The sequence below is a fragment of the Esox lucius genome, chromosome 20, assembly GCF_011004845.1.
Source record: "Esox lucius isolate fEsoLuc1 chromosome 20, fEsoLuc1.pri, whole genome shotgun sequence".
In the NCBI taxonomy this organism is placed as follows: domain Eukaryota; kingdom Metazoa; phylum Chordata; class Actinopteri; order Esociformes; family Esocidae; genus Esox; species Esox lucius.
The window spans coordinates 23,294,774-23,318,762 of record NC_047588.1 but is presented as its reverse complement, the minus strand read 5'-3'; the positions used below and the strand labels follow the sequence as shown (position 1 = coordinate 23,318,762).

At 38.4% G+C, this 23,989-nt stretch overlaps 1 protein-coding gene across 1 annotated transcript; it reads right to left on the bottom strand.

The window, feature by feature from the left end:
* Positions 1-9,675: 9,675 nt before the first annotated feature.
* On the bottom strand, positions 9,676-17,218 carry zmp:0000000930 (telethonin). Its single transcript, XM_010885095.4, has 2 exons — positions 16,945-17,218; positions 9,676-10,517 (listed from the first exon to the last, which is right to left on the bottom strand). The coding sequence occupies exons 1-2, from the start codon at positions 17,094-17,096 to the stop codon at positions 10,115-10,117; spliced, it is 555 nt and encodes a 184-aa protein (XP_010883397.2). The 5' UTR covers positions 17,097-17,218; the 3' UTR covers positions 9,676-10,114.
* Positions 17,219-23,989: the final 6,771 nt, after the last annotated feature.

Sequence of the window (23,989 nt, the reverse complement as noted above, 5' to 3'; positions counted from 1 at the left end):
CATTCTGCCAGTAGCACTAACGATGAAGTCTTCAAAATAAAAGTTCGGATTTTAATGCATTGCAATGTGTATTATTCAGTATAAAGGTAGTACATAGCGACCAAAGGCAATTTTATTTTGTTTTTACGCGAATGCAAAGATTAATTAATCCAAAAAACGTAGTCCACATATAGTGTCATTTTATGGGGAAATAGAGATGATATATCTAAGAACAGTCACTCCAATGCAATACAATACAGTATGTACCAAGCGACCCAATTTGTACAACCCCATTTCCAAAAAAGTTGCAACGCTGTGTAAATAAATTTTTTTAAACATGTTGCTGGCATCAAATTCAAAATGGGCAAATATTTTTCCAAAAACAAACATTTGTCTGGTTCAGTATATGTTGATATGTTGTCGTTGTACTATTTTCAATAAATAAATATAGGCATTAAATGATTTGCACACCATTGCATTCTGTTTTTATTTGCTTTTTAAGCAGCGTCTCAACCTTTTTGGAAACAGGGTTGTAATAAAACATTCTAAATAAATAACAAACAAAAAACATCATATATTTTCATTGTATATTGAACAAAAGTGGTTTACCCAACACAAACTCAGATTTCATGTGTGCAAAAATACATCAACCCTTTCATTCAAAAGCACCTCTGTTGTGATGCTGTGGCACATCTGGTATCAGCGATAATGTAGTAAACATCTCCTATGGCCACTAATCAGTCTCTGACATATTTTTATTGTCAGAGAATAATTATTTTTGTAAACTTTTTAGGGGTGACTGCCTGCTGCCCGTCCTGCCACAGCATATCAATTTGATTAATGTCAGGAATTTGACTTGGTCAATCCAAAACACAAACTTTATTTCTCCTGAACCATTCTTTGGTAGCTTTGCTTGAATGCTCTGGGTTGTTATTTTGTTGGAAGACCCATTTTCACCCCAGCTTTAGCTCCTTGATTGATGGCCTCACGTTCTGTTCAAGAATCTCCTGGTATACCTCAGAATTCATGGTTCCCCGGAGGATGTGCAGTTGACCAGGTCTTGAGAAGGAAGAGCAGCCAGGATCTTGAAATCCCCACCACACTTGACTATTGATTAAAGGTTATTTTGATGGTAAGCAGTATTGTGTTTTTCTCCAAACATAGGAGGTGGTCTCTGGTGGCCTTTTTTTTTAAGAGCAGAGTCTTCTTCCTAGCAACACTTCTACAAATGACATTTTCATTCAGTGCTCTTGTTATTTTTAAAGCATCCAGAATAACCTCAGATGCACCAAGTGATGTCTGTAATCTCCAGACGTTATGTTTGGATTGGCATTTATGTGATTTATAATATTTCTTGGGGATGTTTTGGAAGGGTGTCCACTTCTAGGGCAAGCTGCCTTCACTTTAAATGTTCTCCATTTGTACCTTACCTAAATCTGCTTACTTACTTGATTTAACCAATGCAACTTGGGGTACACTTATTTTTGGAACTACACAAATTCCTTTTTCATTTTCTTCTTCAACTACACGCATGATTTCCTCTAAACCACCATATGGAATTGTTAACTATAACAGTGGCGAAACATGGGGTGCCACCCTAAAAATAAATGTCTTGCCACCCCACTTGCCACGCCTGTGGTCAGGAGGGTCTACTATAATGTTTTCATAATGTTTTATAATGTTTATTTGAAAATAATAAAATATATTATATTATCTCGTATTGAATGGTATTATTTTTTCTACTTAATTGTTAATATCTACGGTAACCCATTCCAATATCTTTGAGTCCCCCTTATCCCGTAAAATGATTGAGTCCTGGAGTCCGCCTGCTCTTGTCTCTGTGCTGCTCCCCCTCCCATCAAGTGAAAACTCTGGAGTCGGTCCGTGGTACTTTCTAGCAGTAATGAAGAAGGTACTGCTGCACATGTATACTAAATATATAATTGAAAATTGTATTATCTTGCATTAGTAGCATCCATTTACTATATTTAAGATATGTCTGATATTGTCTACTAGCTAAAAATGTTTGATGTGTGGTCATATGTGATAAACAGTGGTAATTTACATTTTGTTAGTATATTAAATTGCTACAGTACTCTATATCCTCAGTAAATTCAGTGTTTGTGAATTCTAAGCAATATAAGGCATTCATTTTCAGGATCCATTGATTTATACTTTTGCACTTGGTAGAATAATTTAAACAATGTCTCAAATTAAAATACTGCATCTTTTCCCTCAATGCTTAAGTTGCTAAATATTATTTTTAGGGGATACCCAACACTGATAGAGATTTTTCACACTGGAAAGACTCGTACCAAACTTTGAACACAAAAACATAAACGCATAGAACATTTATTAACATGTATAATATTTATTATCAAAACATTACACTTTTCAGTAGCTGGATTTGCATAAATAAATTGGACTTAAACAAACAATAGAATGATATGCCACCCTTGAATTTCAACTTGCCACCCTTCTGCCACCCCATGCAAAACTCTCTAGAAACTGACTATAATCTTGTTACGTCAGATAAAAAACACTTACAAAAGGTTGTGATAAAATGAAGATTTCAAGGAGAGCACTGTCCTTTCTATATTTGAGAAACAGTGAGAACAGTACAGGAAACACAGGTAGTGCAAGGATTGGATTGCAGACAACAAATTTAAGAAAATAATTTTCAAGGTCAGTAGGAACCTTTTGTAAATAGTGAACTAAAAAAAGAAAAGTAGGAGATATTTACACTTCGTATTTGTATAAAAAACTTGCCATAAAGGCTTCACATACAGAGGTGCTGTCTGAGATTAATGACATGGATGAAATAAATATATGTATATAGATGCATAAGTTGCATAGGTGTTCACCACAGGATGATAGGTACAGTATATAAAGATGGATTGAAATTCGTTTTTCAAGAAATAAGGAGTGATGAATGTGTCCGGTTTATTTTTTTAAAGTGACCAGACATCCTCAACCGATGGGATGAGGCAGATTCTTTGACAGTGTACAGAGGCAATGTTATATAGGAAAACCTGCTCATTGAAGTAATTTAGCAAACATTTGAAAATAAAAGCATCAGCTAAATGACTAAATTGTCAATGTAAATGATTATGCTGTCCAAAATTGAAGAAAAAAACTATTTGAATGATATCACAGTACTAAAAAAGTACACAGTAATATAAAATGTGTGAAAATACATGTGGAAATACTAATTTGTGTACTGTACTCTGGACCAGGAAAGTCAGTAACCAAAGTAGAATGGGTTGTCATCTGGATAGCAATCTATTCAAAATCTTCATGGGAATTAAATAATTATATTAAATGAAAATATTTTCTTAGAAGTTTAAGGATGTATTGTTGTATAGTATGTATAGTTGTAAATGTCTGGATAAGAATCTATTTAAAATAAAAATAAATCACATTAATTAAGTGACAGAGTTGTAATAAACAAATATTTGCATTAAAAAAAGTAATAGGAAAAACCTCTGAGAAGTACACAATAAACTTGTCAGCAGATCTCTAATTCGTAAGGACAGTGAGTGTAAGGTGGACTTCCATCCCCACCACTGGGGGTCGCTAACCAGTTTTTCATTGCTTATTTAGGTAATTGATTTAATCTGTTCCTCATTTGGTGGCTTACTATTAAAGTTGGTTTAAAATGGCTGTCTGTGCTTATCTTGAGTTTTCATGAAATTCTCTTAGAAAAGTTTTTGTTTCTTAATTCGAGAAGGGACTCAGCCTAATTTCTGCTTATGGGTCTACCTGCACACACACATCATCACAGTGAGCTTTAACAATTAGCCATATAGTTGGATAAATTCAGGAAAAATGAATGAAATTCAATGAAAATCAATGACATTTTAAATGACAATTCTAATTGGTGTCTTTTGGACACAGAAGGTCAATGACTAAATTAAAACTGTTTTTAGAGATATAGATAATCTGGATAGGAATCGATTAAAGGATCATGTTCATGTGAATTAAGAAATAGGAGAAATATTTATATACAAACAAAGGAACACAGAAGGTGGGTCTGCCAAGCTATAGGTCATTTGGATAATAAGCTATTAATACATTGCTCTACAGAAGGATACATTGTTGTAAAATTAGACAGGTTTGTTTCATAGCATATAATGTCTGTTCTTCTGTGGCTCATTTGGAAGAGAGTGTTTTGAAAGGTTGACACAAAAAATCCCGAAGTTGTTTAGCTCACACGCAACAACCTGTTTTCCACTTGTACCATGGTCCCTAAACCACCCTTGTGTCAAAAAACAGTAACGCAATGTGCTGTCAGGTAGAGTAAAGCTATGTAGTTACATTTAAATGGTCTATGGCAGGGGTGGGCGAAGCAATTCCATCCAGCCCGCGTTAGGTAATAAAATAGTTTTGAGTAAAACATAACTCTCAAGCCCGTTCTTATTAATCTGTATCTGTTAAGACATTATAATGGGCTTACTGTATCAATGTTTTAATTATTGCCCTTTTCTGGCCTGCAAATCATTAATGAATAACAAATTACAAAACTATGCTAAGTGATGTGATCAGATTAAAATAGATAACCTGGATCACACCTCTTCTACTTTGGTAACAATTTCACTACAACTTTATTTACTGTAGGATGTAAACTCTTGAGGCTACCACTAACATAACACATGCATTACTCCTCTCAACACAGTTAGATCAGAAAGCCTTTTTTGGAGGAAATATTCCAAGTAATTCATATCTGAATTGCTCTTACACTTCACCTAATCAATTTCCCTTTCTATGTAACGCTTTTGCTAAAAGGGAAGTGAGGAAAATGTATCAGTGATGCAAAAAAAACCAAATAGATATTTGGTGGAAGGAAATGTCATTTATCTACCTATATCAAAAATGTACCGCTCAAAATATGTCAAATTGACATCCACATGAATGCCAAGACCCAGGGTCTCCCAGCAGAACATTGCCCAGAGCATCACACTCCCTGCATCAGCTTGTTGTCTTCCCAGAAAGCATCCTGGTGGCTTCACTACTCTGTCGTTCATGTGATGTAAAAGGAGACACAACTCATTGGACCAAGCAACCTTCTTCACTGCTCCAATGTCCAGTTCCAACGCTTGCGTGCCCATTGCAGGCTCTTTCGGCAGTGGACAGGAGTCATCATGGACACTGACTGGTCTGGAGCTACGTAGCCCCATACACAGCAGGGTGTGACACATTTCTTCCATAACCATCATTAAAAAAATATTTGACATGGCCCTTGCACATGACAGGATGAGCCTTGGTCACCCTGTCATCAGGTCGTGGTTCGTTCGTGGTTCGTAATCTACCCAGACCTTGACATGTGCCCTTGTTAGGAGATGATCAAAGTTATTTGCTTCACCTATAAGTGGTCATAATGTTTTGGCTCATCAGTGTATGTGTGACTGGGTTTTAATGCAAGTTTAGTTCTCAACTCACACACAGGTAGTGACGGAATGCACAATGTCAGTCTGATTGAATAACAATACCACATGATTGACGTCCAAGCTTGGTTTTATCACATACTTTTTTGTAAATTGCAGGCATCCATGGTTTCTGTTCTTTGCTATTATAAATGTGAGAAACTGCCCTTTAAGTTAGCAGTTTTTAGAAACAGGCTCTTGAAGCTTTGAAACTGGCATTTAATCAGATTCTTTCCCTCACAAATGTATCTTGTGGAATAACAAGTATGTATTGTATAGAAACAAGACCTTCATCCTGTTGGAATGGATGAACAAAGGCATTCTCTTTGTCTCAGATCTTATGAGTGTATAGGGGTATATCTTTAGCTGTGAGGAATTATTTTTAAAATGGTCTCTATCCCTGTAAGGAATATATCAGTGTGGCTAAAAGTATTTCTAAAATTTTAACATTTCTTATATGTGCCTCATTGTTGTATGTCCCCTTAAATTCATGGTCGACGTCCGCGATCCCGCGGACAGTGCTAATTTGCATAAATATTTCGAAAAATAGATTCTCCATAATCGTCCGATTCCAATGGTATATTATTTGTAGCCACTTTCCTGAAGCGTTCCGTGTATAATTGGGGTTTTCCGTGTATAATATGGGTTGTATAGTTGTATAGTTTGGGTTGCTATGAGAACTTTTCACCAGGCAACGACATTGCCTATTCATCTTAGAAAGGCTCATTTGTACATCAGTATAAATATTACATGCGTGTACATCACTATATATGATGTTTTTAACCATAATACATCGTTTGTATTATATATAAGATATAAAAATTAATATTTAGTCAAAATAGTATGGGGATGTTCTTGAGTTTTTGGGAAGAAGTTGGTAATTTTTCTGAGTTTATAAAATATATAAGTCCAAACGTAACTAGCGATCTAGTGCTGCCATCTGCTGGCCGTTTTGAGTCATTACACCTATTACATGGGATTTTACATTCAATCTTATTTATTTCATAATGTTTTATTTCTAGGTAGAAGAACCACATTTTTTGGGGGTGCCTATATTTTTTACCTTCTATTATATTATTTTTCATTATTTTCAACCCAATTACAGTGTAATTTGATAGTAAAGGCATGAAAGTATGAGGAAATACCATTGACACAAAATCTAATAATGCTTTAAAAAAAAAATCTTGATGCTGAATGGCAGAAATGTTTTCCGAAAACATTTTTTTTGCCTGTCAAACAGATGAGTTTTATAAATATTGACCCAGAAGTCTGTTTTTATGTGTTTTTATTGTAGCCAGAGGGGTTGCTATTAAAAGGATACATCATAATAGGTTGTATCTGTTACAGAAATGAATCTAGGACCCAAAATGTCCCACTAGTGAAATCCGGCCGAAAGCCCCATAGGCTACCAAGAAATACCAAAATTATTACCTGATGTGTTCTTCTAAACTTCTTTAAATGCAAATGCAACAATGAGTCCTTATACCCAATAAGACCAAAGAAGTTCATTTGAAGGTTTTGAATAGGTATTATGTTACTCTTTTTCTAAGTACATTTATTGAAGATTTTTTGGGACCCAAGGTGACTTATGTAAACTTTCAAATGTGATACTTGTGTGTGACAAGCAGGTACTTGTAATGTGAGTTCAAGCCTCGAGAGAATTAACATTTTTCCATCCCAATTTAACAAAAGCACCAAATATTTCCGAAAGCCTAGATTTCCCAGCAGATTAGATGATTGGGACGGGAGTGGAGCAAGGAGCTGAGCAATCCCAATTTTTAACTGGCGTGAGGAGCGTTGTTTGGGTGGGCCATTAGTAATAAACTAATAATATAGTGATACTTGTTTGAGTGAATACATTTTGGTTAAAAGACTGATAGATTGATCTGTAGTCTATTTGAAATTATGATTAGACTTACTTACAGGGATTAAGGTATCCTTATCTTTTCATGTTGTTTATAAAAACAAGTAAAATACTAGCCAATATGGCTTGATTATACTTTAAAAAATGTATACTCAACATACTTTATCACAAAATTTAAAGAATTTGTTTGAATAAAATGAATGGAGAGAATACGGAGTGGCAATCTTTTACCACTGAGTGCATTAGATAATGTAAGCACTTTAGTCAGCCAGGAGATGTCGTATTACCCATTTTATGCAGGGATTTAACAGAATCTATTAACAAGCAAGATGAATAATGAATAGCAGCTGCCATGGCTGGATCTACAAATAAACCAAAGTTACCCTGCAAACCATGGTAATGCCGTTGCTGATGCAATTCATTTGTTTTACGAAAGAAGACATTTCCCAAGAATTCCAGACACAATAGGGGGAGCCAGTGGGGTGCCAGGGCTTTACAGCAGTACCCATTTTCACCCCTACCCCCCCACCCTGGTCCTGCCTTTTCCTACCTGATGCTGATTTCATGACTCTTTTTTCATTGTCCTCTGTCAACAACCCACTTTTATTCTGGTACACACATGCAGGAGGTTTCATATACTGTCATTGTATACTCTTCAAACCACATGTTGGGACCCACTGAAGAGGGTGAGAGGGTATTTCCATTTGCAGGGTTTTGGGAAGGAGAACGCTATTCCAAAATTCCATATATTCGGAAAAGCAAATCCTAGTCTTGAAGTGTAGGCCTAAAATAGGAATTACGACCACTGCTGATGTAAAAAGGGCTTTATGAATACAGATGATTGATTGATGTCCAATCTTTTTATTGCAGAGCTGCTTTAATTCTGTTTTGATCAAGTTCTTTGAATCTGGGCCAATGGTATGTGTAGAGGGATTGGATTTTCATAAGAATGCATTATACTCTCACACTTTATGAATGTATCAGTTTGTTAATCACAGACACAGACAATCAATATGGTAAAAAGCATAATCATCAATATATAATGTCTATCTTGTATTGAAATCCTGTATTGAAATAATCATGAGTGTATAAGCAAAGTACCATCAAGTGCCTTAAAGTTAAGGGCCCTAATGGCTCTATTATTTTTGTGAAGTTTCTAGAACTTGCACCACCAATCTTTAATGATGTTGGTCTGTAGGGCAGATCCCAGAAAGGTGTGAAACAATGATGACAGATCAGAGAAGGTCTGCCCAATGGATTAACATAAAGTAACGGTCAGATAACATCATTGTAGATGTTACTGTATAAATGTGAGTGTCCGAGTTTGGAAGGGTGGTGTGTCTGCACACAGACTCAGCTTTTTTGATCTTCATTTAAGTCTAATTGGATTCACAAGTACCTGCGTAATTGCACCTTTTTGGGAAGAGGGAAACAACAGTCAAGGAAAGCTATGTGTAAGTTATTACATAGAAAATCATTCAATGTTCATTGAATGAGCGCAGACCGTTGTCGGACAGTTGTCCAACGTCTTTGGTTGAGACAATAAGCTAAACTTAGCTAGCTTAGTTATGTGTCAGAGCAGACACTCCTCAATTCCGTTATCTACTGGAAAATAGTGTTACAACCTGGTGTTCCCTGCAAAAGATGAAGAATGAACATGCATTGTGGTTGTTTGACCAAACCATTGCATTTAGAGAATATTGCTCAGAAGAAGCAGTTACATTGCCTTTTAGCTAGATTAAGCAATGTGCAAACTGGTCAAAACATGCATACTTTGATACAGCTAGCGCTAGCTAGTGTGATTTTGGTTTAATGTTTGCTTGCTAGACATCAACGAGTCTCTGAAATATGACAATACTTCTAACACTATATATAGCCCAGATGTTGTTTTGTTGTTTTAACTGCTTATTTATTCTGTGTTCCATAGTTATGGAAAGAGCCCATCAACTTCAACCCCATCTACAATGAAAGTCTGTGTTCATTGCTCCAGCATTGACAGTTGGAGGTGGCACTGCTTCAGATCGGTCAGTATGCTCCTAGTTAATAATGATTGTCAGATCCTAATGGAGTTATAGAACCCATATTCAACTCACTGCTGATTGGTGGTGTAAAAAATTATATTGTGCACCTAAAAGGAGAAAGAAATTGCAAAAAGCAGAATCATTTTATATGAATGTCTGTTAGATAGATTGATTTTTAAAACATGTACCTTAATTTTGCCTTAATACTTTTTTTTGCCACAATGTGTGAAGTTTGTTTAATTCTGACAGCTAATAAACTCCCATCCAAGTTAAGCACTGTGAAAAATACAACAATTATTTTTTAATTTTGTCTTTCATGTAGGCAAGTCTGAATATGAACAGAATTATATCAGCACACATTTGAAAAGACAGACAGTGAAAACAAATATAAATCCTTAGTTTGGAAGCATTTTAATAATTGGCATTTGATAAATCACATTATAGACCATAGTCACTATTTTACAAACAGAAGATTAACCACTAAATGCTGAAATTAAATGTTTTCCAGTATCAGTGTACCAGATGCCAACGAAAATACTTAGAGTTCTTTCATGAGATTTTGCCAAGAAAGATTTATTGTAAGTTAAATATACAGACCTTTATGCCTATGATACTCACCTAGTTAGTAATTTCATATATACATTGTTTGATTTATATTCAGTTAATCCTTGTTCAAAGCTCACTCAACATAACCCTTAAAGCCAAACTTATGTTAAAATACTTTTGCCATATTCATAAATAATTCCCTTCACCCATTTAACAATTGGTGTTATCTTTCACCTGCTTTCAAATTGGATCTCCAACATCCCATATTCATTCTTTCCCTCTCAACCTCTGAAGGAGTGAGAAAACTCACATGGTGGGGAGATAAGACTAGACGCCCTGAAGTTAACACGGATAGGTGGGGAGAGTTTAGGCAAGTCCTTTGTGATTTGCAAAATCTCCTGTTTATCTAAACATATTCCTTTAGGGACCATCTCAAACTCCACTATTGATTTGTACTCTGATGGAGATGGTGTTCTGAACAAGTCATTAGGTGAGGAGGCATTGCTGGGAGTGAAAATAGGCACTCGGAGGGTGTTCTTGTATGGCAGCTGGTACTCCTTCATCAGTCTACCCATTGTTCCCATCCTGATCCTCTGACTTGGGTTTCTCTGCACCAGAAAATGTGCCACCTGTTTCTGCTCGTAGGTTTTCCTCTGTATGGAGTCATTTTCAAACAACGTGGTCCTAGAATAAAATGTTAGGCAATAGCAATTAAAGAGATGTCTGAAGGTTTCTTTTCTGTCTGTGTATATGAGTTGACATGAGAATTATCTAAATTTTTTGTTAGTTCTGTGGACATGTTGCATTGCTGTTCTTGTTGTGTTTAGAAACATGTATGATTAGTTGAAGACATGACCAGTGTAGCCACACCAAAGATGTGAGCAGGACACACCTGCAGATTCACATTATCATCACTCCTCCCTTGGAGGTCTGGAGAATTTAGTGTAAGACAATATTTTTTGAATGGGCCAGCTAACAACAGCAAGATTTTTATTGGATATAACATTTCAAAAAACATCCCTGACATGACTGTTAGACATGAGTGTTTCCAGAGTACAGGAACCTTTACAGCCCACTCATAGACATGCTCCCATAGTGCCCTTGTTTAGTGGCCTTGTGTGAGACATATCACTGGCCAGTTTAGGAGACCAGAGTTGTATTCAGTTTGTTTTTATTTAAAGGGGAACAACAGCAAATGCCAACGATGTGTCTAAGTTCATAAATCATTTTAAGTAATTGTTGGACGGTGAATCTGAGCATGCAGCTCTCTCACTCTTGAGCTAATGCGAAAGCATCATCATAGGGATACATTGCTCTTCCTCCACTAAAGCACTAGACAGACCTTTGTGAAATAACGATTATCAGCATGAAAAAACAATGTTCTATCATGGCAAAAACTGAAAATTGTGGAACCATATACATGTAATGTCAGTTGCAGGTTTTCAAACTTACCTTTTAAGACATACAGTATCTCACAAATGTGAGTACACCCCTCACATTTTTGTATATATTTGAGTATATCTGTTCATGTGACAACACTGAAGAAATGACACTTTGCTACAATGTAAAGTAGTGAGTGTACAGCTTGTATAACATTGTACATTTGCCGTCCCCTCAAAATAACACAACACACAGCCATTAATGTCTAAACCGCTGGCAACAAAAGTGAGTACACCCCTAAGTGAAGGTGTCGATATTTTGTGTGGCCACCATCATTTTCCAGCACTGCCTTAACCCTCTTGGGCATGGAGTTCACCAGAGCTTCACATGTTGCCACTGGAGTCCTCTTCCACTCCTCCATAACAACATCACAAAGCTGGTGGATGTTAGAGACCTTGCGCCTCTCCATATTCCGTTTGAGAATGCCCCACAGATGCTCAATAGGGTTTAGGTCTGAAGACATGCTTGGCCAGTCCATCACCTTTACCCTCAGCTTCTTTAGCAAGGCAGTGGTTGCAATGCAGCCCCAGACCATGACACTCCCACCCCCATGCTTGACTGTAGGCAAGACACACTTGTCTTTGTACTCCTCACCTGGTTGCCGCCACACATGCTTGACACCATCTGAACCAAATAAGTTTATCTTGGTCTCATCAGACCATAGGACATGGTTTCAGTAATTGTCTTCAGTAAACTGTTTGCGGGCTTTCTTGTGCATCATCTTTAGAAGAGGCTTCCTTCAGGGACGACAGCCATGCAGACAAATTAGATGCAGTGTGCGGCGTATGGTCTGAGCACTAACAGGCTGACGCCCCACCCCTTCAACCTCTGCAGCAATGCTGGCAGCAATCATACGTCAATTTACCAAAGACAACCTCTGGATATGACGCTAGGCACGTGCACTCAATTTCTTTGGTCGACCATGGCGAGGCCTGTTCTGAGTGGAACTACCATGCTGCAGCTCAGTTTCAGGGTCTTGGCAATCTTCTTATAGCCTAGGCCATCTTTATGTAGAGCAACAATTCTTTTTTTCAGATCCTCAGAGAGTTCTTTGTCATGAGGAGCCATGTTAAACTTCCAGTGACCAGTATGAGAGAGTGTGAGAGCTATGACACCAAATTTAACACACATTCACACCTGAGACCTTGTAACACTAACGAGTCACATGGCACCGGGGAGGGAAAATGGCTAATTGGGCCCAATTCTCACTTTTAATGGCTGTGTGTTGAGTTATTTTGAGGGGACAGCATATTTAAAAGCTGTGCACTCACAGCTTTACATTGTAGCAAAGTGTTGTCACTTGAAAAGATATATTTACAAAAATGTGAGGGTTGTACTCATTTTTATGAGATACGGTATCTGCCAAAGATGAGGAAATGGCAGCTTTTGGGTTTGCTGCACATGTTCAGTAGCTGTATGCACAAACACAAGCACAACTGGAATCAGATATCACAATGAAATTACCAAATAAAATCATGCCTGATGATGGCCTTGTATGATTGACTGTGTCTATGAGCAAAAAGATAGACAGCAAACTTTAGTTGCCTAAAAATTAACAATGTTTTTTAGCTGAGTTAACAATTTTTCACCCTGGCTGTCCTGTGTAATGTTTCATTTACATTCTTACAGTAAACCTGTAGTGCAGTTATGAACAGTAAACCCATAAGCAGGCATTTCCTTGTTTTTGGCTGTATCAGAAAAAGCTAACTTGAAAACCTGTGTCTGAAATAGAATGTATACGTCATATACCACAAGAAAATTGCATTCCCCAATTTTATGCTTTTGCTTTGACAGAACATATGTTTTTAATGTACAACCTCGTTTCCAAAAACATTGGGACACTGTGTAAAATGAAAAGAAAAACAGAATGCAATGATGTGCAAATCACCCTATATTCAATAGAAAATAATTCAAAGACAACATATCAAATGTTGTAACTGAGAAATGTTATTGTTTCTATAAAAATATATGCCCACTTTGAATTTGATGTCAGCAACATGTTTCAAAAAAGCTGGGACAGGGGCAACAACAGACTTGAATAGTTGTGTAAAACTAAAGAAAATCCTGGTGGAACATCTCACAACTAATTAGGTAAATTGGCAACAGGTCAGTGACATGATTGGGTATAAGAAGAGCATCCCAGAGAGGATGGGTCTGTCATAAGTGAGGATGGGGAGGGGTTCACCACTCTGTGAAATACTACGCAAAATAGTGCAACGATTTAAGAATAACATCTCTCAATGCAAAGAGTTTGGGGACCTCATCATCTACGGTACATAATACCATTAAAAGATTCAGAGAATCTGGAGAAATCTCTGTACACAAGGCACAAAGCCGAAAACTAATATTGGATGGCCATGATCTTTGGGCCCTCAGGCAGCACTGCATTAAAAACAGACATGGTTTAATAGTGGACATCACTCCATGTGTCACGTCCTGGCTGTGCCCCTAGCCATCTCTGCGCTGGGCTCGGGGCATAGTCCTTTTTTTTTGGTTTCCCCAATTGGAGGCAGGTGTTGGTTATTGCCTCCAATTGGGGACCCTATTTAAGTTCAGTGTGTAGGCCATGTTGGTGTGGTTCATTTTGGTTTTGTCCTGTTGATGTTAACCCACGTCATTGGTTGCTGCCTTTTGTTTTGTTTGAGTTTTGTTTTCATTAAAAGATGGATTATCTCCAGTACCTCTACTCTGTGCCTGTGTCCTTCTCCTCCCACGACCGTGACACCATTGGCTCAGGAACACTTCCGAAAACCATTGTCTATGAACACAGTACATCACTGCACCCACAAATGCAAGTTAAATCTCGAACATGCAAAGAAGATGTCACAAGGATGTGTGTGGAAGTAATGAGCCAAATGCAGGGAGGCGGTTAATGTAGCTTGTATTATCTCCTTTCAATGGCACGCAATAAAAAAGCGCACAAGTGCAAAAACAAGCGTGCAAGAGCTTCTCAAAACAAGCGTGCAAGAGCTTCTCAGTACAACATCGAACATAGAACAATACCTCACAAAAACGCTCAGGAACACAGGAACTAATATAGGTCAACTAATGAGGGAATGGACACCAGGTGCGTGCAACAACAAAACATAACAGTGCCGTGGGAGGAGGTGCGGCGTGACTAGAAGGCCGGCGATGATGCACAACGAACACCACGCTGGGGGGAGAGCGTGTGTCTTCCACGCGAGTCCTCGTTACAGAAGAAACCATATATAAACAAGATCCAGAAACGATGTTGCTTTCTCTGGGCCCAAGCTCATTTAAGATGGACTGAAGTGAAGTGGAAAACTTTCCTCAGGGCTGACAAATCATGGACCAAAGAAGAGAGGGATCATCCAGCTTGTTATCAGCGCACAGTTCAAAAGCCAACATCCATGATGGTATGGGGGTGCATTAGTGCACATGGCAAGCGTGACTTGCACATCTGTGAAGGCACCATTAATGAACATTATATACAGGTTTTGGAGCAACATATGCTACCATCCAGACAACATCTTTTTCAGAGAAGGCCTTTCTTATTTCTGCAGGATAATGCCAAACCACACTCTGCACATATTACAACAGCATGGCTCCATAGTAAAAGAGTCCGGGTGCTAAACTGGCCTCCCTGCAGTCCAGACCTGTCATCCATTGAAAACATTTTGCGCATTATGAAACGATAAAAACGACAAAGTAGACCCTGAACTGTTGAGCAGCTGAAATCTTATATCAAGCAAGACATTGTACATTTGCTCTCAAAACTACTGCAATTGGTCTCCTCAGTTCCAAAAACACTATATATTGTTAAAATACAGTGGTGAAACAAGACTATTGAGCTAGGCCCTCAGTTGCAGAAAAATATCTGATTTCATACATATAGATAGAGAACTCAGATGCCTGTGTACAGAGCATGACCGGATAATTTTTTTTGCAGACTTATGTAGGAGAAGCAATTCTTTGATAACAGAGTCAATAATTTTGCTCAAATAGGGGCAGAATAAATTCAACCACAACTACTTACATTGTTTTTCGAGACCATGGACAGTATATGCTGTCGGAAAGAAGAAATGTGTAGAATGTTCTATATCTAGCATGCAAGAATAAAAAATGCATCACAACACGAAATGTTGCAGTTGCAACGTCATAACGTCTTTGTTTTTACTAACCAGTGATCTAAAGTTAAAATAATATTTTACACATTGCATTCAAAGTGATATGAACAAGAAAGCAACAAAAAGCAAGCTGTAGATAAAAAGTCCATTCTCCAGTCCTTTATGAAATGGATAATGGCAGGTTCATATAGCTTGTCTTTTGATTTTAAATCCGAAATAAGTAATTTTTTGATTGAGATCAAAGCCAGGGCTGACAGAGAAGATCAAAGCCTTCTCCATCGTTACATATACTCAGTGCAAAATGCTAGCCAGCTAGCTTGGCTCAAGTGGGCTCAAGCGTGAGAAAAGAAGATAAGGCTCGCTGTTGGCTTTGAATTAGTGACATATTCTTAGGGCCTCTAGAGGGCCTTGAGGCATCAAACAATTGTCCCACCTATTACAAGACAAGTTGCAATTGGTAGATTCTACTGTCATTCCAAAATGCTGCTCTAATTCAAGTCAGTGTCAGTGACGTTGGCTGGTGCCTTCTATTCAAAGCCTGAGGGCCTAGCCAATGATTGTTTTTTTTCTACCAAGAAAGATTTTTTCTTGGTGAGATAGATTTTTTTGTACCAAGAGACTACCAAAGAAAAACTCTGACTGGATATTTTTGTCTCTTGGAAACTAACCCTTATTTTTCCCACACAAACTGAAGAAATTCAATAAGAAGATCATTACAATTAAGACCAAAAATATTACATCAATGAAAACAAACTACCAAGTTATAATATATAAAAATACATACAGATTTTTATCCATCATTAGGCCCTCTCTGATAGCGTAGACGGCTCCTGATGGTTCCCCACGGTTAAAATAAATAAATATGCCCCTGCCCCAACTTTATTTGAAGCGGGGTTGTCGATAATTGTTACCTTTCACTTTTCACTTTGTGAAAAATATAAAATGTTTTGCCACCAATATCAAACACTCCTATGCCCTTTGAAAGTGAAACAATTACTTAAAATGATTTATGAATTATGAACTTGGACACATTGTTGATCCTTTTTCTGCTTTAATGTTCAATTGAACGGAAACTGTGCTATACTAAATGAACAGTTAAAATATGAGGAGAGGTTGGAAAAAAGCACACATACATAGGGAAACAACTGCCACAAATCACTCTATTCAAATGCTCAAGTTAAATCGATAGGGAGACATTGATAGAGCCCACCCAGAGTTTTGTAAGTGTGAAGACAATTGTGTTGGAACTGTATCAAGTATCTATCAAGTGTTCCCACATATAGCTCGATTTTACCACAGTTGGCAGCCACAATCCTGCGTGGTATATCTCGAACATGCTTGTTAAAATTCAATCACTATATAAATGATAGGTGGGTCTATCTAGCGTTTTGTTTTCTCTCTTGTCATTTAAACATGCCCCTAGACTGAATGAGTACAGGTAGGCTTTGACTATTGTTCCGCCTGTTTATATTGCAAGAGCTTTGATGTGTCTTTATCCATTATTGAAATGTTGCATTTGTTATGTATATTTAAAAAAAAAACATTTTAACAAATACAGTGATTGTGGCTAATAATATACGTACTGTTGTTCTGGTCTTGTTTCCATCACCAAGTCCAGCCAAATGGCCTGAAAGGATTCCTTCTTCTCCTGGTCCTTCTCCTTCACATCGCAGTGGGCATTTACCAGATACACATCCCCACTGGACAGACTGTTAATTTGGTGTGTGTAGACCATAGTTGAGAGATAGATGTAGTTCACAAACTCCTTCTTAGATATTGCTAATCTAATGGCTTCAATGAACTTGCTTTTGGCTGGAGATCAATGAACGATGGTCCGTGTGTGAGGTTGTGCAGAGCTTCAGAGCCTCTTATATTATCTATTTTTACTCTACTCTATCATATCATTGGCAATGCTGTCCCCGTGGTTTGTGTGTTTGTCGTTTCAGGTTGGTTCACAGCTGTGCTGTGAGGAAGCTGACCCAGTGGAGAAAGTGACTAACACCACATTCATTTAATTGAATTGTATTTCACAGTTCAAACCACGAGGAGCATTAAAGGTGACTCATTCAGATATTTAATATTTTAAACAGATTTGGAGAATTTAACATTAAGTACTGCTCATCAAATGCAGACAGATTATTTTGGGTCTTCAACTTTGTTATCTGCCTTCACTTTCTAATTGCCCTGTTTTGGTCCTGCTTAAAATGACATTTATCTGATAAATGTTTCATAATGCTTTCATAAGTACTATATCAATGTATTAGAAAGCAACTATAACTGTATGTTATGCTTTATAAAGGGTTCAAAAACATGGCATAACTGTGACATAAACACCCATTTCAAATGTGACAAAAACCACTATATCAAATATGGCATAAACCTGTGCTTTATAAAGGCAGGCGTAAGCATTTAAAGGTCTAGTTCATCCTTGATTCACATTTGGGTGAAATATTATTTCCCTTAAGTTGTTCTTGAAGACCCATGGAGTCATTTTTTATGACAGGACATTATTCACCTAGTCCCAGTCTGGAATTAGCATTATTAGCATAGTCCAAATTGATCAATTTAAACCAAATGTCCCGAGCAACAAAAGCTAAGTGGAAATGAACTTACAAAACGAAGACGAGTGGTGTTGGTTACCGCAAAGAACCTGTCAATGTTGTATTCCTGTGTGGTTCGATTTATAACACTACCCTTCTCCAAAGCTAATAAGCACAAGCAAATTAACAACAAAAATAACATCAAAATATAGTAGATATGTTCTCTACATTACCATTTCTGAATGTGCTCCACCTTATAATATTATTTACCTTATCTAAATTATTATTTAAATAGTAATTTTGTTTCATTAACATTTTTCCCACATAGTTTTTCCTTGAGAAATATACACAATACACACTATACAGTTCAGGCTCCACCTTGCAACTTTTCAGAACTGTCTTGGTGCCAGATACCAGAGGACACCTTCAGGGTTCTCTGTGGGTCGGTGCTGTTTTATCGGCCCTCGGAGGACCAACAGCATTAGGAAGTTGGTTATAATGTTTTGGCTTATCAGTGTACAGCCTAAAATGGTGACTAAATGTATTAATTATATAAATATTATCAGTAATGGAGTCTACAGCTATCTGATGGGGGAAGAGGCTCTGTACAGAACGTTAACAAAATATTAAACCTTTTTTTATTATACCGTAATACCTTTATTTCAACAAGGAACACAGACTAAGAACAAGGTCTCTTACAGCTGGGCCTTGCATATACACGTTAACACATACAGTTCAGGTTCAGTGATTACAAAAACCTACAGAAAAAGAAAAAACAGGGTACAGACAAAACAAGACACAGATAACACAACGCTCAAATACAAGACAAAGTACATTGCATTAAACACTGGTGTTATTCCCTCATTGGCCTCCTGATTTTAGTAGGTATTGGGCCTGTTCTTCTAACAGTGCATGGAGAACAAAAATAAATCAGTCAAAATTATCACAGACAACACAAATAAAAATAAATTTTGATTAAGATAAAAATATCAGTTAAGGTAAAAAATCTATTTAAGTAAAACTGAAATAAAAATCAGTTAAGATGAAACGAGCAAAGTAAACAGAAAGATAACAGCAGATTATTACATTTACACAGAGGTTATTCCCATGATAGCACAGAACTTACTTAAATATTTATATGCAAAGACTTGATTAATTGGAGAGCCATCTAAGCATGTGAGAGAAGTGTATTTTCAACCTGCATTTTGGACCTGTTAAAAATCATAAAATGTTCTTTGATAGAACAATTACTCTAGATCTTTTGCCAAACAGGCATGCTTAGAGATCACCTCCCTTGTGGAGCAGTAAAACAAAAGCTGTTTTCCAGGCTTTGGGAATCTTTCCTACCACTAGTGTTTGAAAATGTGTATCACTGTACTAGCAATGACAGAAGCGGTACTCTTCAGTAAATATGGATCCAGATTGTCAGCGCCTACTGATTTCTTAGAATCTATTGCAGCTAACACAGATAAGACCTCACTTCTGTGAATTTCTGGAAATTAAAAACCCTAGTTTTCCTCTTTCCCGGAGTGCCGAGGGGCTGAGGAAATATGCCGGTCAGGATTATGTTGGCTATTTTGTCTTTCAAAAAGAAAACCAGCAAAGATAAAGTGCTTATAAAAGGCATCACACACTGTTCGGTCATTGGCGATCCCAGCATCTTATATAATTTGCTTCGGTAAGGTTGCCGAGGGATTACCACGTTTAAGTGAGTTAACGGTTTTCCAGGATTTAGAGGGATCACCGGCAGTCATAGCGTTAAGAAAGTATAAACGTTTTTTTTTCAAAGACTTACTTTGCCTTCAGACTTCTCAGTCTTCTAAATGATTGCCAATCTGGGCCTTAGTCTGAAAAGTGAGCTTTGGCCCAGGTGGCATCTCTGTTATGCCTAACTTGTATTACCTAGGCTTTGACCTATTTTTAAATCTCAAGGTATTAAAGGGAATATACTAATCTACAAAAACATAGAAGACATTGAAAAAGAGCCTTAAATCCAGCTCTGGAACAAAAATGTAAGTAATGCATTCAATGTCACTAGATTGTAGTTCATGTAAAAATAGCCAGACAAATTAAATGTAAAATTCCTCTTTCAGATAAGACAGGGTTTGGATCTAGGTATCTGCACATGCATGATACACACATTAGAACAATGGTTACTTTTGTCTAAGGAAAACTCCTCACTTGCAACAGTTTTTAGTAGTATTTGTAAATGAGGTTGATTAAAGTTGATTTTGTAGTGTCCTTCGAATTTGGATGAGTGGGCTTATTAATCAACTGCAAAAGTAAAAAATCCTTTCAACAATCAAAGACAAGCATCATCTTCAAGACTGGTGCCTACATATGAAGCAATATATGAAACTGTCTTACTTTCAGGTTACGCTCAAACCTTACATAGCTACCCTAGCACTCTTCAGCTCTTGTCTCTTGACTGTCCCACCTATGGTATATGGGAGGGCTGATCCAGCTCAGCCCAATCTAAGCTTTTCTCTGCCCTGGAACCCCAATGTTGGATCAAGCTTTCCAGGACAGCAGTCCCTGCCTATCTTCCAAAAACATCTGAAACTCAACCTTTGAAGAGGGTCTTAAATAACTCTCACTTCCCACTAATTGCAAGTCACTCCAGATAGGAACATCTACTAAATGACTGAAATGTAAACTGTATTTATTTTCTGGTCAAATCAGTATATTTGCTAAACATAAATATGTTAATTTAATAATCAAATGGTAGTTTCATTATGTAAACTAAGATTTTTGAATTCATATGTGATTATTTCATTGAATTATGGATATATAGAGAAAACAATTAACATTGATACTAAATCATTGGTAATGGTATATGACATCCACTTTAAGATTGAGGAAGGTCAACCGACCTTTACACTTCTTTTGGTCATTTGATATAACCTGCATGTTCAGATTTCGGAGTCATTGCCAGATCCACACAACTTCAGAAACGGACACCCTAGCTGTCAACTTCTGCCCCAGACACTTTCTGCAGCTATGCCCCCAGCCATTTTCTCTCCCCTTGAAACTGGACACTAAGACATGAGTTCAGTGGGTAGTCATGTGAGAAATTAATGATGCAGCAATGGAATATTGAAGATGCCTCTGTGAACAGACATTTTTTACATACTTTGTACCAAAGTTTCCAGCTTAATGTGTATTCTGAAAATGTACTTGGAAATGTATTTAATTTCCAGGAAGCTATAGTATATTGGTGAGACACAGCTTGGCACCTCAAGTACATGGTCTTTAGCCCAACTTTGCGTGACAAATTGAATTAACATAACGTCACAAGCTATGGCGTGGCTTATTTGGCATTACCCCTTAGCTGCAAGGATGAAACTCAGTAAACTGGTCTGGGCAATGGCAGGCATCTTGGGTTCATCCCAATGAGAACAGCCTGTTCTATTGAATCTATCAGTTACAGTGGAAAATATGTATGAAGCACAGTTATCATGGCACTGGAAGTAAACAAGCAAATGTTGATTTTAAACATGATCAGCGAATCATAATGTTAATTTTGATTTTATCTAAACAACAAGTTGTCAGTTTCTTCGGATACTGCACATTTATAACTTACCTAAAACATATGTAGTTATGGTATTTTATCTAGTTAACTGTTGGGTATATCCAGGGGTTAAATTGAGCCGGAGCCAGCCAGAGCTCAGCTCCGGCATCTTTGGTCAGAAGGAGAACAAGGCGGAGCTGAGCTCCAGTACTTCCAATGTCCTGCAGTTAAAATATTAGATGCAACAGGTGCTATTTTGTGTTGAATTGACAAATGTCTTCCCCAATCTATGGTCACTGACAGCATTGAAGTTCGGAGACCTTGATGCGTTTGTAAATTCACACTGCTCTGAAAAACAATTGCTGTAGTTAGAGCACCATTGAGTGCTTTGTATTTATGAATTTATGAACGTCCTAGACAGTGTTGCCAGATGGGCGGGTTTCCCGCACAACTGGACAACTTTTGTAGACAGTGTGCGGGCAAAAATGGGCATGGGCGGGTATAGATAGAATAGCGTAACTCTGGGATGCTGGCCTTTTCTTCTCAATCTTCCAGTATTCAGCGTCTGTGTTCTTTTGCCCATCTTAATCTTTTCTTTTTATTGGCCTGTCAGAGATGTAACTTTTTCTTTGCAACTCTGCCTAGAATGCCAGCATCCTGGAGTCACCTCTTAACTGTTGACAGTGTTTTTCGGGTACTGTACAATTGAGGACCTACAAGGTGTCTGTTTCTTAACAGTTTGACGCGTACGATCACACCAGTGTGATCAAGCTAGAGTGGTCCCTGAAGCGCCGGTGTGATTAGAACTTGTTTAGAACACACCATTAGCATGCCTAGCTACAAGTAACGTAACAATGGCTGGTCAGACCGCGCTGTTATTTACTCACATTTAGCTCAAACAGTGTTTATAAATTTATTTCCTGATTGTAATTGTTTCAAGACCATACTATGATATTAACCAGGTAGAAAGCATTCAAATCGGGACAAGAAGTGTTACTTACGTACCAACAGACAGCCAACACTAATACACAAAACCAAATTATATTAGCGACTACTATACAGCATCTTAACATTTCCTGGAAGAGCTGACAACCGATCAAAACCATTGTAAAAACCTTCAAGAAGTTACATTCATAGACATAATAAAGAGTAGATGCCGCATCGACCGCTACTGCCTACTGGTGCTGACGAGCCGTGGGACCGCCATCTTGGACCGGTCCGCCACTCCACTCAATGTAATAGGTTTTGGCAGGTGAAAGGAGCTGTCAGCGCATTTAATTAATCATACGTCAGTGAATACCTTACTGATTTTCACGCTGGCTTTTTTGCTGCAAAGGTCATACATGTAGCTATGATACAGGACACATGGTTCGGCGTATTTTAATATTCATAGTTTTATATTCATCAAAACTGTGAACATAATCCCCAAAAAGGGAGAAAAACAGGAACATTTCCAGTTTGACTATCATTCTGATTGAAACACCAAATGTGTAAATAGTGGCAGTATCGCATCGCATCGCATCGCATCATCTTCCGCTTAATCCGGGGCCGGGTCGCGGGGGCAGCAGTCTAAGCAGGGATGCCCAGACTTCCCTCTCCCCAGACACTTCCTCCAGCTCTTCCGGGGGGACACCGAGGCGTTCCCAGGCCAGCCGGGAGACATAGTCCCTCCAGCGTGTCCTAGGTCTTCCCCGGGGTCTCTTCCCGGTGGGACGGGACCGGAACACCTTCCCAGGAAGGCGTCCCGGAGGCATCCGAAACAGATGCCCAAGCCACCTCAGCTGACCCCTCTCGATGTGGAGGAGCAGCGGCTCTACTCTGAGCTCCTCCCGGGTGACCGAGCTTCTCACCCTATCTCTAAGGGATCGCCCAGCCACCCTGCGGAGAAAGCTCATTTCGGCCGCCTGTATCCGGGATCTTGTCCTTTCGGTCATGACCCAAAGCTCATGACCATAGGTGAGAGTAGGAACGTAGATTGACCGGTAAATCGAGAGCTTCGCCTTACGGCTCAGCTCTTTCTTCACCACGACAGACCGATACATCGACCGCATTACTGCAGAAGCTGCACCGATCCGTCTGTCAATCTCCCGTTCCATCCTTCCCTCACTCGTGAACAAGACCCCTAGATACTTAAACTCCTCCACTTGAGGCAGGCACTCTCCACCAACCTGAAGTGGGCAAGCCACCCTTTTCCGACTGATGACCATGGCCTCGGATTTGGAGGTACTGATTTTCATCCCCACCGTTTCACACTCGGCTGCAAACCGTCCAAGTGCATGCTGAAGGTCCTGGCTTGAAGGGGCCAACACGACAACATCATCCGCAAAGAGCAGAGACGAAATCGTGTGGTCCCCAAACCTGACACCCTCCGGCCCCTGGCTGCGCCTAGAAATTCTGTCCATAAAAATTACGAACAGAAACGGTGACAAAGGGCAGCCCTGCCGGAGTCCAACATGCACAGGGAACAAGTCTGACTTACTGCCGGCAATGCGGACCAAGCTCCTGCTTCGGTCGTACAGGGACCTGACAGCCCTTAGCAAAGGACCCAGGACCCCATATTCCCGAAGCACCCTCCAC